This window comes from Schistocerca gregaria, chromosome X (assembly GCF_023897955.1).
Source record: "Schistocerca gregaria isolate iqSchGreg1 chromosome X, iqSchGreg1.2, whole genome shotgun sequence".
Taxonomy (NCBI): Eukaryota; Metazoa; Arthropoda; class Insecta; order Orthoptera; family Acrididae; genus Schistocerca; species Schistocerca gregaria.
In genome coordinates this window covers 219,746,433-219,762,732 of record NC_064931.1, presented here as the reverse complement: position 1 = coordinate 219,762,732, position 16,300 = coordinate 219,746,433, and the positions used below count along the sequence as shown (strand labels likewise).

General features: G+C 37.2%; 1 protein-coding gene across 3 annotated transcripts in view; it reads right to left on the bottom strand.

The window, feature by feature from the left end:
* Nucleotides 1–16,300, bottom strand: part of LOC126297774 (KICSTOR complex protein SZT2-like) — a 710,838-nt gene that overhangs the window by 252,433 nt on the left and 442,105 nt on the right. For all 3 annotated transcript variants that reach the window (XM_049988949.1, XM_049988951.1, XM_049988950.1), the window contains exon 27: nucleotides 8,847–9,053. In XM_049988949.1, the coding sequence (XP_049844906.1) occupies nucleotides 8,847–9,053 (207 nt within the window). The remainder of the gene's footprint in view (nucleotides 1–8,846; nucleotides 9,054–16,300) is intronic.

Here is a 16,300-nt window from a genome sequence, read left to right as displayed (position 1 = left end):
TTCATTGGCAGATCTTTCTAAGACTACACTTGATTTGCTATTTATTGCAATTTTTGTATCATCGGCAAACAAAACGAACTTGACATCTGGTAATGTCACTGATGAAAGGTCATTGATACACAAGACAAAGTAAAGGCCCTAAAATGGAACTTTATGGGACCCCACATGTAATTTGTTCCCAGTTGGATGATGACTGATAGCTTAATACATGTCTCTTTCCTAATAACTCCCTTTGTTTCCTGAAAGAGATATAAGATTGGAACCATTTTTCAGCATTTCCTGTTAAACCATAATATTCTAATTTACTTAAAAGGATATTGTGATTTACACAGTTCAATGCCTTTGGCAGATCACAAAATATACCAGTTGCCTGCAATTTTTTGTCTAATGAATTAAGCACATTCTCACTGTAAGTGTAGATAGCCTTCTCAATATTAGAACCCTTTAGAAATCCGAACTGCAACTTTGACAGTATGTTATTTGAGATAATATGGTTATAAAGTCGATTGTACATTACTTTTTCTAAAATTTTTGAGAATGCTGGATCTCCCTTCTTAAACAGTGGCTTAACTTCAGCATATTTCAACCATTCAGGAAATATTCCATTGATAAACAACTGGTTACACAGATAGCTTAATATGTTACTTAACCCAGAATCACATTCTTTAATTAACTTTGTTGATATTGCATCATACCCACTAGATGTCTTTGATTTTAAAGATTTTATGATGGACATTATTTCTGCTGGGGTAGTGTGGGTCAAATTCACATTGAAGAAGTTACTTCAAATATCTGGTCTGAGGTATTCCATAGCAGCATCTACAGAACCTGACAACCCCCTCCCCCCTTTTCAGTAACAGTTATAAAATGTTTGTTAAAAAGTACTGCAACACTATACACATCTGTCATCAATGTATCATTTACTCTTAATGCTATTTGTCCCTCTTCATGTCTGGTCTCCTCCTTCACTATATTCCATATTGTCTTTATTTTGTTATCTGATATGACTATTGTTTCCTTGTAATATATTTGCTTTGATGTCCGTATTACAGTCTCTAATATTTTGCAGTATTTCTTGTAATGTGCTACAGCATCAACATCAGAACTGTTTTGGATTGACTGCCTCACCATGTATAACATCCACATTAGACATCAATCAGGCTTCCAAAAACACTATAGCATAGCAATTGCATTAATCAGACTGTCAGACTGAGTGATGATTTAGTTTCACCCATGGACAGACATGAGGCAACCATTTTAAAACTGCTTGATTTCAGCATGGCATATGATACTGTTGATTTCATAATCTCACTTTTGAGATAGAAACAGTGATTTTCTCTAAGAACTACATGAAAAGCAGATTTCAATGAGTCATCCACAGCTGTCACAAGTTACCACACAAAACTGTGCTTGTGATCTTAGGAGTCCACCTAGGTTCATTCCTCAATCCATTTCTTCTTTTCCTGTACATCAATGGTATTTTGCTTGTGTTACATTATTGTAACTATCACTCAAATCTCAATGAAATTCAGTTGAGTCTCAGTGACAGTTTATTCCTCCATCTGAGACATGAATGATGACCTCTGTTCTGTATCAAGAAGGGTACAAAACCTGCATCTTAAACTAACATGCAATTGTTACAATGTAACATAAGTTGATCAATAAACATTTTGGCAAGGACATTTCTTGCATACTCTTCGAGGGTACCATATTGCCATATCAAACAACAGTAAATGATCTCATCATAATCCTGACTGAGTATTAAATTGGGAAGAACAGACTGTCACAGCCATCAGAAGCTTTCTCTTTTACTTTATGCAATTCAAAAACTTGGCAGAAGATTTACTGTTAAAACAAAACAAAATTGTTAAGGCTTTCATGGCCACTTGGCGACAAACTGCCTATTGGCTTCTGTCTCGGGTTCTTCGGCCGACGTTCATCTAATGATTTTACTGACGTTTCACCAGCACGAGTAGCTGGAATTGGCAAAGCTTCACCCTCTACTGGCAATGGAGGGTGAAGCTTTGACAATGCCAGCCAATCGTGCTGGCGAAATGTCAGTAAAATCATCATCTTGTAATGTGCTATAGCATCAACATCAGAACTGTTTTGGATTGACTGCCTCACCATGTATAACATCCACATTAGACATCGATCAGGTTTCCAAAAACAATATAGCATTGCAATTGCATTAATCAGACTGTCAGACTGAGTGATGATTTAGTTTCACCCATGGACAGACATGAGGCAACCATTGCCTTTACTGGCAATGGAGGGTGAAGCTTTGACAATGCCAGCCAATCGTGCTGGCGAAACGTCAGTAGAATCATTAGATGAACATTGGCTGAAGAACCCGAAACAGAAGCCAAGAGGCAGTTTGTCAAAACAAAACAAACTGGTAGACAAGGATACTCTCCCTGCAGTCCTCGGTCAAACTGAGAGTGGTTTAGCAAAGTTTCCCACATCCCTCTAGTTGAATATTGATCCTAGATTACACTTTAAACGAACACTCAAAAATGTAGCATTCATAAGCCAATTTGTTAAATTTTAATTATGCCAGTCAATATAAAAAAAAGTACGTTAATGTGCTCATATTTAAAATACAGCAAGCAAAAAAAGTATTCCACATTGTATCAAAGTTCTATAAGAAACATTTTTAAAGTTTAATTCTGGTACGTGAAGGATATATTAATCAATGGCATTTCCTCTTCTTCATCTCCAGCAATATATTTTCTGTCACCTGAGCTCTTTTTTTTATTTCTGATTATTAATTTTCTGGGTCAACCTACCATTATGTGAACAGAAATGTATTTTGTGAATATTTTCTAGCTTTATTATCTAACTCAATAGATATGTTTGGCTTAAACATATGAGGATGTAGTTTCAAGTCATTAACTCAGAAAAGGTAGCATCGATAATCATGTTAATAAAATATAAAGTTGTGCTATGCATTTATTAATAAAATACACTCACTTTTTAAGTAGAAAAGTAATTTACTTCAAAAAAAGATTTATGGAGGATAACTATCGATCATTCAGGATACAGAAAGTGTAGTGTGCGTCTATTCAATTCTTTGGGCAAGATACATTGTCAAATTCTTCAACTCAGTTGCATAAAAATGGTAATTTTAGAATTTTGACCCACCTAGATAAATTTCTGCAGACACATATGAATGCTTCTGTAGGATACAAGTGTTAACATTTGGTTGATTGATCATATTTATCTTTCATAAGATCTGGTTAGATTCAACCCGATAAATGACATGATTTTCACATATCAACTTTTTTCATCAATTTATTAGTTACTGGTGTCCCAAAAACTCTCCTCACATATTAAATAATTACTGCCATTCGATAACTGCAATACAAGATATGATAAATCTAGGATTTAACTCTGAATCTTTCTCCATGTCAGCCATTTACCTACGAAACACCGAGCGAGGTGGCGCAGTGGTTAGCACACTGGACTTGCATTCGGGAGGACGACGGTTCAATCCCGTCTCCGGCCATCCTGATTTAGGTTTTCCGTGAATTCCCTAAATCGTTTCAGGCGAATGCCGGGATGGTTCCTTTGAAAGGGCATGGCCGATTTCCTTCCCAATCCTTCCCTAACCCGAGCTTGCGCTCCGTCTCTAATGACCTCGTTGTCGACGGGACGTTAAACACTAACCACCACCACCACCACCACCACCTACGAAACAAACTGTCTATTAACTAACATCTCATCCAAAAAAATACACTATTCAAAAAGATATTAAAGCTATTCCTGTTATCACTGGCATAGCTTCCATGTCAGAATATCACAGTGGTCTTCCTCCTGCCTGACAGTGAATCAGTCTCTCTGTCACATTATCAACACTCCTGAAATTTTCTTCAGCCCTATCTCTTCCTGATTCTTTTCTTCCCTTTCTGCTTGTTCTTTTAGCATTACCCAATTCTTTTTCACTCTTCTCCAAACCAGGTGTTTCTTTCTGTGAATGTGATTGTTTTGGTAATGTTACCATGCTTTTCCATTAATATATCATTTCACTCATTTAATAGCTAAATCATATTTTGAGAAATTTGCTTAGTAGAATGATGATAGGACTAACATTACATTATTAAACCATGCATACTACAAAGGGCACTTGGAAAGTTATGCCTATACGACACAACAATAAGTCGCAGGAGGCTGATTGTTGCTGTGTTCTGAGAATACTTCATACTTGCATTCTAGCCCCTGCGCCAAGTCTGTGAACACATTAGTTCACTAGCAGGGTTAGTTTGAAGTGTTTGCTATGGCATCATGGTCAGGAAATGAGATTCAGGCAGTTTTGTGGTACAACTTCATGCATGGTTTAAACATAGAGCAGTGCTTTGAAGAAATGCCTCTTGCACTCGGTGATGTGTGTCCATAATGTACAACTATATTCAGGTGAAACAGAGAATTCGAAAGAGGAAATTTCATTTTAGAGGACACTAAGAGGACGAGAAGTCCACAATAATTAGTTGCGGAGGGAAACATTGATACTGTGAGGAAAATGCTAGAGAAGACAGGCGAGTGACTGATAAGCAGACAGAGGATACCTTAGGGCTAAATGCACCAGCAGTTCATTTTATTCTGCATGGTCATTTGCAAGTTAAAAAACTTTGTTGTATCTGTGTGCCACATCAACTGACAGAAGAGCAGATGATATGATGTGTGACTTGGTGTTGGGAAATTTTAACGAAGTTTTCTAAGAGATAATCTCATTTTGAGATAACATCATGACAGGTGATGAGACTTGGCTGTACTATTCTGATGTGCCAAATAAGACTCAAAACGAAGTTTGGGTCTTTGAAGATGACAACACATCCATAGCTTCAGTAAAGAAAAAAATGATAGCTGTTCTTTTCAAATTGAGTGGAACTGTGGAACATGTTTTGGACACATAGAAGACAGTCATAGCTAAGTGGTACACTGAGCAGCGCCTGCCCAAGTCATCAATCTTCACTCCCTACAGAAACTTGGTAGAAATGGTTTAGGGATTGCTTTTGGAGGATGGAGAAGTGTATTCAATGTGGTGGAAATTACTTCAAAAATAAATAAATAAAGCTGTACTGAAAAACTTTCCTAGTACCCTATGAACTACTACTACTACTACTACTACTACTACTACCACCACCACTGCAGTACTATGCACATTCCAGTGTCAACTTTAAACAAAATCTCTAGGGCTTTCTGATGTAATAAAACTGGTTATTGTGAAATAAAATGCACTAACTGATTCTGAATAATATGAAATGACTGATTCGCAAGTTAAAGACTCAAAACCCAGAAATCCACTACCATATAGCTATACGAAAATGTATAAATCTCAACATATATAAACACTTTATGTAATATTATGATTATTATGGACTTCTTAGCAAGATAAGCAATGATAAAGAATTATTTGAACTTTAATTTGGTAATGTATATTCCAAAGATGATTTTGCATGAATAGATTGATATTTGTTAGTATTTTCTTTGCTACATGTTGTTATAAGTAAATCTTTGTTGTTGTTCAGTACGAGTGTGAAGTACAAGTCATGTATGTGCTGAGTTAGTGTGGAGGTTGAACTTATTTGTATTGTGAAGTGAAATAATAAAAAATATATCTATTAAACAAAAGAAACTCAACCAGTGTTCATATCATTTAAGAAAATGAAATCAAGCATCGTCTAGACCTGTATATCAAGTTGCATTCTAGAATCTAGCATGGACATAGATTTCAAGTCTACAACTTTCAACAACAACAAAGAACAATAGTAAAAGATGAGTACTCTGGAAACTGTTTATTTAAATTCTACCACTGCTACCTCTCTCTGCAGTGTGTCAATATGTCAGCGTGCCAAGTGCTGTGAAATTGTGACCAGCTGCCCAAATTTAAACTTACTTCAAATTTAATGAATTGACTATTGGTTAAAAGAGGGTGCACATATCAGAATGACACTTTGAAGGACCTATTCTTGCCTAGTAAAATAAACACATACAGTAAATAAACAAATAAATAAATACCAACACAGATGATACTATTGTGTTTAGAACTATTCCCTTCACTTTCACACATTTTCCACATAATCTGTGTAAGATATGATATTGCTTCTCTTACAAGAGCCCAATTCCAGAGGGAGGCTTTGGTTCTACCACATATAGCTAATACTATAATAATTAAATAACACAATTTGTGTTTCTCATTACATTCTTGCTCCACAACTCATGGTTCAGTTAAGGTATGACACACTTAACCTGATCAATCTTGTCGTTCACATTATCTGTACTTTTGCTGTTTGATGAAAAGAGTAACTTGAAGATATTTTTTTATTGTAGCATTTAAATGAGCATTTAGTGAATCTTGTATCTGCAAATATTTTGTTTTCTTTAGAAATATTATGAGATGCCATTTCTCATAATCTTCTTTTAGCTGTTGAATCATATTTTTTAATAGAGATTTTAAAACTAAAACTGAGTTTTCATGCTGAGTGATGCAGAAGATATAAGGTACCTTTCAATCACATATTGACATAATTTTCCAGATACAAATTCTTGTCAAGCTAAGTTTAATGATTATATACCAGTTTTGAACACACTTAACAGCTGTTGTGGCACAATGTACTGTATTTTCATCATTAGCATATTGTATTTCCATCATCAGGACAAGACAGACTTTGGTATTAAGTTAATAAATTTAGCCTCAACATTACTGTTATTTTATGGTGGGGACAGACCTACTAAACCACATCAGACTTATTCTGGAAGCTGAAGACAGAGAAAAATGGATGGACTGTGGCAAAATGCATCAGGGAATTGTTTTAACAATTTAATGTTGCAATAATGGTGATGATATTACAGACTGAAAATTAGTGCAGGTTTGGATAAGAGTGGGAACAGGAATGAATATTGTAGGCTTACTAAGGGTTCTATCTGTAGTGGTTGAGGGAAACCATGGAACACCTAAATTTGCATGACCAAATGAGGATCTGAATTACCATCCTCCTGGATGTGAGTCAAGTATCTTAGCACTGTGTCACCTTGCTCAAACATTAATGAACACATGAAGTGGACACTTTCCATAGGGTGTTATTTTGTGAAGTTACACTTTGTTTCCTTAAATTTCACCATGGTATTGTTCAGTACTCACAAACTGAGAATCAATAATTCTGAACAGAACTATCCAGATATCAGAAACATATTAATATGATGTCAGTAGTACAAGGGTAAGTCAATTATTATCCGCAAAGTAGTTATAAAATTTTACTGTAATCAAATAGGAAACTTACAAGAATCCCATTTTTCGATATAGTCTCCTTGCATTTCAATGCACTTGGTCCATTGTTTTACAAGCTTCCTGATGCTCTCATAAAAGAAGGTTCTCAGGTGATTTGTGAGCCAGGAATGCACCGCTTCTTTCACTGCTTCAGCCGAGGCAAATTGATAGCCTCTTAATGCCTGTTTGAGTGGACCAAACAAGTGATAGTCAAAAAGGGCAAGATTTGAACTATATGGAGGATGATCCAATACTTCAAATTTGAGTTTCTGGAGCGTTTCAGCAGTGTGGGCAGCAGCATGCAGACGGGCATTGTCGTGCAACAACACAACACCTTTTGACAGCAATCCTTGGCGTTTCCTTCGAATTGCAGGATTGAGCCTGGCAGTAAGCATCTCACTGTAACATACACTGTATATTGTTGTGCCCCTTTCCCCATAATGTTCCAGTACTGGACCTTGTGCATCCTAAAAAAACATAAGCATCAATTATCCAGCAGACGGTTGGGTCTTGAACTTTTTCTTTCACAACGAATTTGGATGTTTCCATTGCATACTCTGCCATTTACTCTCCAGCTTTAATGATGGACCCATGTTTTGTCACCAGTAATGATCCTGTCTGAGAAGTTGTCCCCTTGTTTACCATAGCAATCCAAATGCTTTTCGCAGATGTCCAAGTGCATTTGTTTATGCAACTGTGCGGGTTGTTTTGGGACCCATCTTGCACAAACTTTATGAAATCCAAGTCTGTTGTGGATGATTTTGTAGGCAGAACTGTGACTAATTTGCACATGATGTGCCACTTCGTCAATAGAAAATCATCTGTCTAAGAGAATCATTTCACATGAACGCTCAATGGTTTCTTCATTTGTGGTGGTAAATGGTCATTCGTCTCCTTCATCGTGCGTAACACTTGTGCAACCATTTCGGAATTTTTTAATCCCTTCATAGGCACTGTACCAAAAGTGTTCAATGAATTTTGGCTGTTGATACACATTCCAAACACAAAAATTGGATCACTGAACGTTGCTCTTCTTTGGTGCAAATAGACAGCAAAGCACCCATGATTAACAGCATGGCAGTGATAATGAAACTAACCTGGCAGCTTGAAAATTGCAAAGATATAACAACAAATAAACAAGGCATGCGTCATCAATGTAAAATGACAGTACTACCAAAATAAACAAGAATATAACTAAATTGCACATAATAATTGACTCACCCTCGTATAAAAGGGGCCCAAGGAAGATTATAGAAATGTGAATATATAATGCTGAACAGAAATGGGAAGTAATAAGATCTATTCCCATGTCTTGTATCACTTCAAGTTATTTTACAAATAATAATTTTTTTTAAAAATTGTAAAATTTCTAGATGGTCTCATCATTATGCCCTCCTTCCATCTCATCCAGACCAAAATCAGGAATTGTCATTTGTGGCAGAATATCAGTTACGTTCAAAATATGTCTGTGAATTTAGAAACACACTCCGTGGACTTTGGTTTCAGTAAACACAAAATATAATAAATGAAGCTGAAGTGGAAAATTATGTTATTTGAAAACAAGAAGTGAAGTACTTACTTATGCATGTTGGCAAAGTTGTAACTGTGCAGCTTCCAGAGCTACCCTTAGCATGAATAGTGCAGGTCAAATGAAGGAACAATGGTGGTGCTTCATCTGATATGTCATCATCTTCTATATCACTGATACTATCAGAGTCCATGTTAGAGAGAAGCGATGTTCGGGCATCATCTGGAGTTTGAAGAGGGTGAGCCTCCCAGCCAGTCACTTATGATCAGAAATGAAACAAAAAATAAAGTATTAAATGTAAATTGTAAAATCAGTCCTTTTGCTAATCTTACAAAAAGTTCACTTCAGTACTGTGTCCATCAGTGCCAATCCTGAACATTACACGATTGCTTCCCTTCTTATTGTATTACTCCCCAATCTTATCCTGGTGAAACAATTTTGGTGGGGTGAATTTTTAATAGAAACAGTTGACACTTCAAGACTTCACAATAACACTTTTGCTTCACTATGTACAGGAAGAAATCCAAATCCAGAGTAGTTATACAACCAATATCTAATGATTCTAAGTATGGTTACTATAGTTTATCAGTCCAGAAAACAGGACTGTGCTATGTATTTTGTGTTCCTATGCTTAAAAAAATTTTACACCTTTTTCTTTGTACACAAATAAGATGTAAAAACAAGAGCAATAAAAAAATACACAAAGCATTACAGTAAGTATCTTTATGAAACAAAAGTTCACAGTAACTAACTAAATTAAAGCAAATAAAAAAACTGCAATAAGATACTGACAGCATCTTCACATCTAAAATTAATATTAAATCACAGAAATTGATTCTGTATTTTTTTCCTATTTCTTTGATTAAAATAGTATTAGTTAACAGTACAGTAATTTCCAATGCTATACAGAGTAAGCTAGTTAAACTGAAACTAAAATACTGTAAATAATTATTAACTATTCCCAGTAAATACCTTTTATAACAACAGTGTGCGTGACATTGCCAAATTCTGATACTTGAATACCAGTGTTAACAAGTTTTGCTTCTTAGACTTTGCTGTAATTGTGACAGGAAGGATTTTGTACAACCCCACCCCCATAACCTCTCCAAATCTTGTCTAGCTTCCTCAGGAGAGGGCCTCACTAACCTTCTGATTAGTGTCCCTGTAACATTCACCCCTGTTCTTGCTACAAAATTGATAGTGTACCCCACAACTCACTAACCGATAACAAGTGGTACACTTCTCAATCACTGTCAATTTTCACAGTATCTTTAAACAAGATGCAAGGAAATAATAGGGAACATAATGCAAAAATCACATTATAGCCTATCAGCTATGAGTCAAACTTATGTCATTAAACTGAACGAGGCGGCGCAGTGGTTAGCACACTGGTCTTGCATTCGGGAGGACGAAAGTTCAGACCCCTGTTCTTGCTACAAAATTGATAGTGTACCCCACAACTCACTAACCTATAACAAGTGGTACACTTCTCAATCACTGTCAATTTTCACAGTATCTTTAAACAAGATGCAAGGAAATAATAGGGAACATAATGCAAAAAATCACATTATAGCCTATCAGCTATGAGTCAAACTTATGTCATTAAACTGAACGAGGCGGCGCAGTGGTTAGCACACTGGTCTTGCATTCGGGAGGACGAAAGTTCAGACCTGCGACTGGCCATCCTGATTTAGGTTTTCATGATTTCCCTAAATCGCTTCATGTAAATACTAGGATGGTTCCTTTAAAAGAGCACAGCCAGTTTCCTTCCCCATCCTTCAAAAATCCAAGCTTGTGCTCTGTCTCTAATGACCTCATTGTCAACAAGATGTTAAACACTAAGCTCCTCCTCATCTCATTAAAAATGTGATAGCTTTGTAAGAGTATGTTGCTTAGCCTTCCTTAGATATAGAACAACAAATGTAAACCAAGTGAGCACTTGCTATACAAATGATCTACAAACAGAACATTAACTCAAAAATATGGAGTAAGATAATACATTTTCTTAATGTTGGTCTACTACGTAACAAATTTCAAATAAAAGATCTTCTCAGATTGTGTGGTACTGAAAGAACAACTGAACACTTGAAACAGTACTTATCTGTGGCAAGTTGCCCACACAGTGATGACTTACAATGGTCTACAAGTGGAAGTGAAAACACATACAATTTTGCACGCCACATAATTTCCACTTGCACTCGCATTTGGGAGGATGACGATTCAATCCCATCTCCAGCCATCCTGATTTAGGTTTTCTGTGATTTCCCTAAATCCTTTCAGGCAAATGCCGTGATGGTTCCTTTGAAAGGTCACCGTTGATTTCCTTCCCCGTCCTTCCCTAACCCGAGCTTGCGCTCCATCTCTCATGACCTCGTTGTCGACGGGACGTTAAACACTAAACCTCCTCCTCCTCCACTTGCACAGGAGACGAGAACAGTGTTTAAAGCAATAACCACAGTGCTGTACAACCAAGTAATTGTATGTACAACCCCAGTTGTCAATTGCACTATGGACCACAGAAAATTAAAAAAATTTATTGCCTTCCTATGTCATTAATATTTTGCTTTCAGTACTTAGTCATTCCAGTGAGCTACATGTGCACCTGCATGCATATTGAGTTGACAGATTGAACCACAAGGGTAGTACAGAGCCATACTGGGATGCTGCTTAGTCCAGCACACTTTGAACAATAAATCAAGCAGTTTAAGAGACAGGACATGCGACTACCTCCTGCATCTGCCTACAGAGACATACTTCTAAATCTTATCCATTGAGTTCTAGATCTCCTACAGGGCAGATGGCTTAGGCCATCTTCCCCTGCTCCCTTGCAAGCTAGTCATCCTACAGATGAGGTAGTTTTATGCTGTCTGTGCCTACCTCAGTCCCTTTTCATTATTCCACAGTTGCCCTGAAAAATCACTATTCTTTATAACAATTTAGAAGTAAAGATGGTCACTCACTGAACCAAATAGCAGAAGTGTTGAGTCATCGACAGGCACACAAAAAAGACGAAACAATCTTGCTAGCTTTTGGAATAAACACTAGAGTGTACACACACACACACACACACACACACACACACACACACACACACACACACACGTCTCCCTTATTCTCAGATTATTTACATTCTACCAGAATGCTCCTTACTGTACTTTTTCACCTCTTTTTTTCCTATCCAGCCAGCCATCCCATTGCCCATGAGACAGGCGTATGGAATATCTTCTTGTAGGATCCCTTTTATCCACAACTACTCCACATTTTCTTGGTTTGTATGACTTTCATTCATACTAACACTCCAATGCTTCCATACGCCTCACATCCCACTCGTGTCATGCTGTACAATATCCCTAGTTACACTATTAAACAGAAACTGTTTGAAGAAGATACACAAAATTCAAACTGATGGAAATTTTCAGAACAATTGCTGTTGCTAGGTATATATCTCATTTCCATTTGTGTTGTGGTTGTCATTTAATATCATATGTCTTTTTTATATATGCTATTTATTTGTTTGTTAATTGGATGTGCATGTAGAACCAACACAATAGTGTTTATTACCCACTTACTTGATAGTAATATCAATTTGCGACAAAGCAAGCTGGGATATTTTTACTTCCCCTCTTGTTTTGCCATTAACATGTTGTTGTTGTGGTCTTCAGTCCTGGGACTGGTTTGATGCAGCTCTCCATGCTACTCTATCCTGTGCAAGCTTCTTCATCTCCCAGTACCCACTGCAACCCACATCCTTCTGAATCTGCTTAGTGTAGTCATCTCGTGGTCTCCCTCTATGATTTTTACCCTCCACGCTGCCCTCCAATACTAAATTGGTGATCCCTTGATGCCTCAGAACATGTCCTACCAACCGATCCCTTCTTCTAGTCAAGTTGTGCCACAAACTTCTCTTCTCCCCAATCCTATTCAATACTTCCTCATTAGTTATGTGATCTACTCATCTAATCTTCAGCATTCTTCTGTAGCACCACATTTCGAAAGCTTCTATTCTCTTCTTGTCCAAACTATTTATCGTCCATGTTTCACTTCCATACATGGCTACACTCCATACAAATACTTTCAGAAATGACTTCCTGGCACTTAAATCTATACTCAATGTTAACAAATTTCTCTTCTTCAGAAACGCCTTCCTTGCCATTTCCAGTCTACATTTTATATACTCTCTACTTCGACCATCATCAGTTATTTTGCTCCCCAAATAGCAAAACTCCTTTACTACTTTAAATGTCTCATTTCCTAATCTAATTCCCTCAGCATCACCTGACTTAATTCGACTACATTCCATTAACATTAACATATGTGAATATAATTTGCATTTTCATAAAAGAGAAAGGTTGGCTCTCAGTTTTAAAGCATGTATGTAATTGAGTTTCCAATTTTTTTGGCTATTCCTAGTTAGTATCTTTCATTGTAGGGTGAAATTAGTAATTGTTTCATAACTTAAATTCTATTGTTGACATATCAACAAATATAAATTCTGAACTAATTATAAACATTTGGAGGACAAACTAATAGTATTCTTAGAGTATTTATTTGGCTCTATTCAAAAACATGTTAGCAAAGTCAGGCCTTAATTAATTCTAAAGTTATCAACAGTTTTGTCAAAACTATTGTTTGCATAACTATATTTGTTAATCTCTTGATTTAAACCAATAATTCGGCCTAACTGTTCTAGTGGAAGAAACCGTTAAACCAATCTTTCAAAGTATTCAGTTAATTTAATGAAGTAAGTTTGAATTGTAATTTCTGTAAATTTCACTTTGAACAATGTGTAGTTCCAGTACCTATTATTGTGAGGACATGTAAGGACCTGATTTTTGCTCACAAGACAGTCAGTCCACGGCTGAATTTCAGAGGAGGAACCTGTGTTGGTCAGAATGATAACAATGCATCAACTTAACAGTGAAATAAGTTTTACACCAATAGGTCATGTGTTAAAGCAATGACAGTGCCTGTTGAATACGTACCTGATTGTTCCAAAAGAACTGTGAGTTATGTGGTTATGTTTTTACAGCTCGTAGATGTTCAACAGTAAACTATTGCAGCAGTATGTGGATGTTCATGTGGAAACTATTAGTGAGGCTTACGGGAAGTTACACCAGCCGCTGTGGCCAAGCAGTTCAAGGCGCTTCAGTCTGGAACTGTGCTGCTACAAAGGTCGCAGGTTCGAATCCTGCCTCGGGCATGGATATGTGTGATGTCCTTAGGTTAGTTAGGTTTGAGTAGTTCTAAGTCTAGAGGACTGACGACATCAGATGTTAAGTCCCATAGTGCTTAGAGCCATTATAACCATTTTTATGGGAAATTAAAGCAATAGTACACTGGCCATATACAACTGTGTATTATTGGGGGTGGGGGATTGTGAAAAGTGAAAGAAAAGACTGTAAAATGCAACTGTGCATCTGTCAGCTACATCATTTACAGTAGACATTACTGCACGTCCACCCCCTATTTTTTCAACCAGCATGTCGACACAGAGGACAACAAACAAAGAAACAAAGTAGGTGAACTGCTACAAACTTCATCAAAAAATAGGCACACTGACATAACTGAGAGGTACCCCTTTGTTACAAGTGTACTTCCAGAACCCATCAAAGTGAATTCAATTTTGTAGGATATAAATTCTGTTAAAAAATTGTACATCACCCCAAATTTGGAGCTGTATAATAATTCAGTGCTCCAGCAACATAACTGTGTTTATGTGGTGACAACCATAGTAAAAAAAAGTGATTTGATATGCAAGTGATTCTATTTTCAAGTGATACAATCCCCTACACTGCTGTGTAGTTTGTGAGAAAGCAAGATAAACTAATGATACAAGAAGAGCTCTTCCTGGAACTTCTTGTTAGTTGATTCTCAGCAGCTGGCCTGGCATACTTAAGCCCTAGTCCATCCAACTGAGCATACAAAATGTCGATCCCTGGAGAACATCTATGGCAGAGCAGCACAGCAACAACACCAAAGATGTGAGTAGATGGAAAACTGGCTGTGGTAGGCACTCTCCTGTGGCAAGTACAATGTGGCAATCAAATATCGACATTCCAATTGCAACACATTTCTGTAGGAATTTGTTTGATGGAAGAATACAATGGCACCAAGAACACACTGCAAGCCAAAAGTTTGCAACATTTCACTCATTAAATGGAGAACATATGACAAATGAACCACTGCGACCAATGACAGCAATCCATGGAAAAGAAGCACAGATCAAAGAATGGGAAACCCATACAATGGCTTGCTCATGTAGAGGCCATCAGAGATAAAGCATTAGCTCAGATGGAGGAAAAAACTGGGGAAGGACTTGGCCATGGCCTGTTTAATGAATCTACGAAGCATTTATTTGAACTGGTTTAGGGAAACCACAGAAACCTTAATAAGGATGGCCACACAGGTATCTGAACTTGCTGTTTCCAAACATGAGTCCAGTATCTTACGTGTTGTGCAAATTGTCTTGGTTTCACAATACGATTTCCATTAACTACAGTCGAAAGAAAGCATGTGTGTGCCACAAGCAAGACTGAAGAACCAGTAATATTAGGTGATAATATAGGAACAGGGTATGGCTTTAACAGCATCACAGACGTGTTGCCTTATCTCCACCTTCACAGTTTCCCAGTAGTATTGTCACATATAACAATGTACAATCAAACGACAGAAAAGCCAAGACGTTGTACCACTTTATGTGTGGGCATGACAACTAACTAGCTGTCTGGCTGCATAAATGACCAGTGCCAAATTGTGACCAAGAGACAGTTGGACCACACAGTTGCTGCCCAAACAATGTGCTTCAGTTCAATAAGTGCTTCACAGACTGCATCATCTGGCTTTTTCCTACTAACACCAGCTTTTCTGAACTGCACAGGTGAGAACTCTCCCTACAACATATCCTTGATTCCCGTAAACCCCCATCCTCAACATTTGCTAGTTCCTGTTCTCTACCTACCGCTTTCTTGCCTGCTCCTACTCCAGCACTACACACACCCCACACTGTCTGCAACACCACACGCTCTCTATGTGGTGAGTAGCAATCTATCCTTTTCATGTCACAATGTACATTGTACAAGCTAGGATGTTTCTGTTGCGTTAAATGTGTAACACATACACACTAAAAAAAAGTTACAAAATAACAATGTTCCATCAATGTGTTGATTGACTCACACTATACGTTATGAAATACTCGACAGTGTAGAGGTTGAAAAGTGCTAAATTCCACTCTATATTTATTACTCACTGATTCTGTTATGTTCTGTCTCACATTTTTTCTCAAAATCTTCCAGCTGTTAGAGTTTGTCACAGTGAGCAAGGAGTCAAATTACCTAATCATAAATAAAGTCCTAATTACAAAGATATGAAACACCTTGGCAGACAAATCTAGATCCCTTACACTAAGCAATGGTGAATTTTAACAGACCACTGCCATCTCAAGGTCATTAAAGATGTGGCGGGAGCTCAGTACTGTGATAAGCAAAGGTAAGGGACTTGACAGAGGA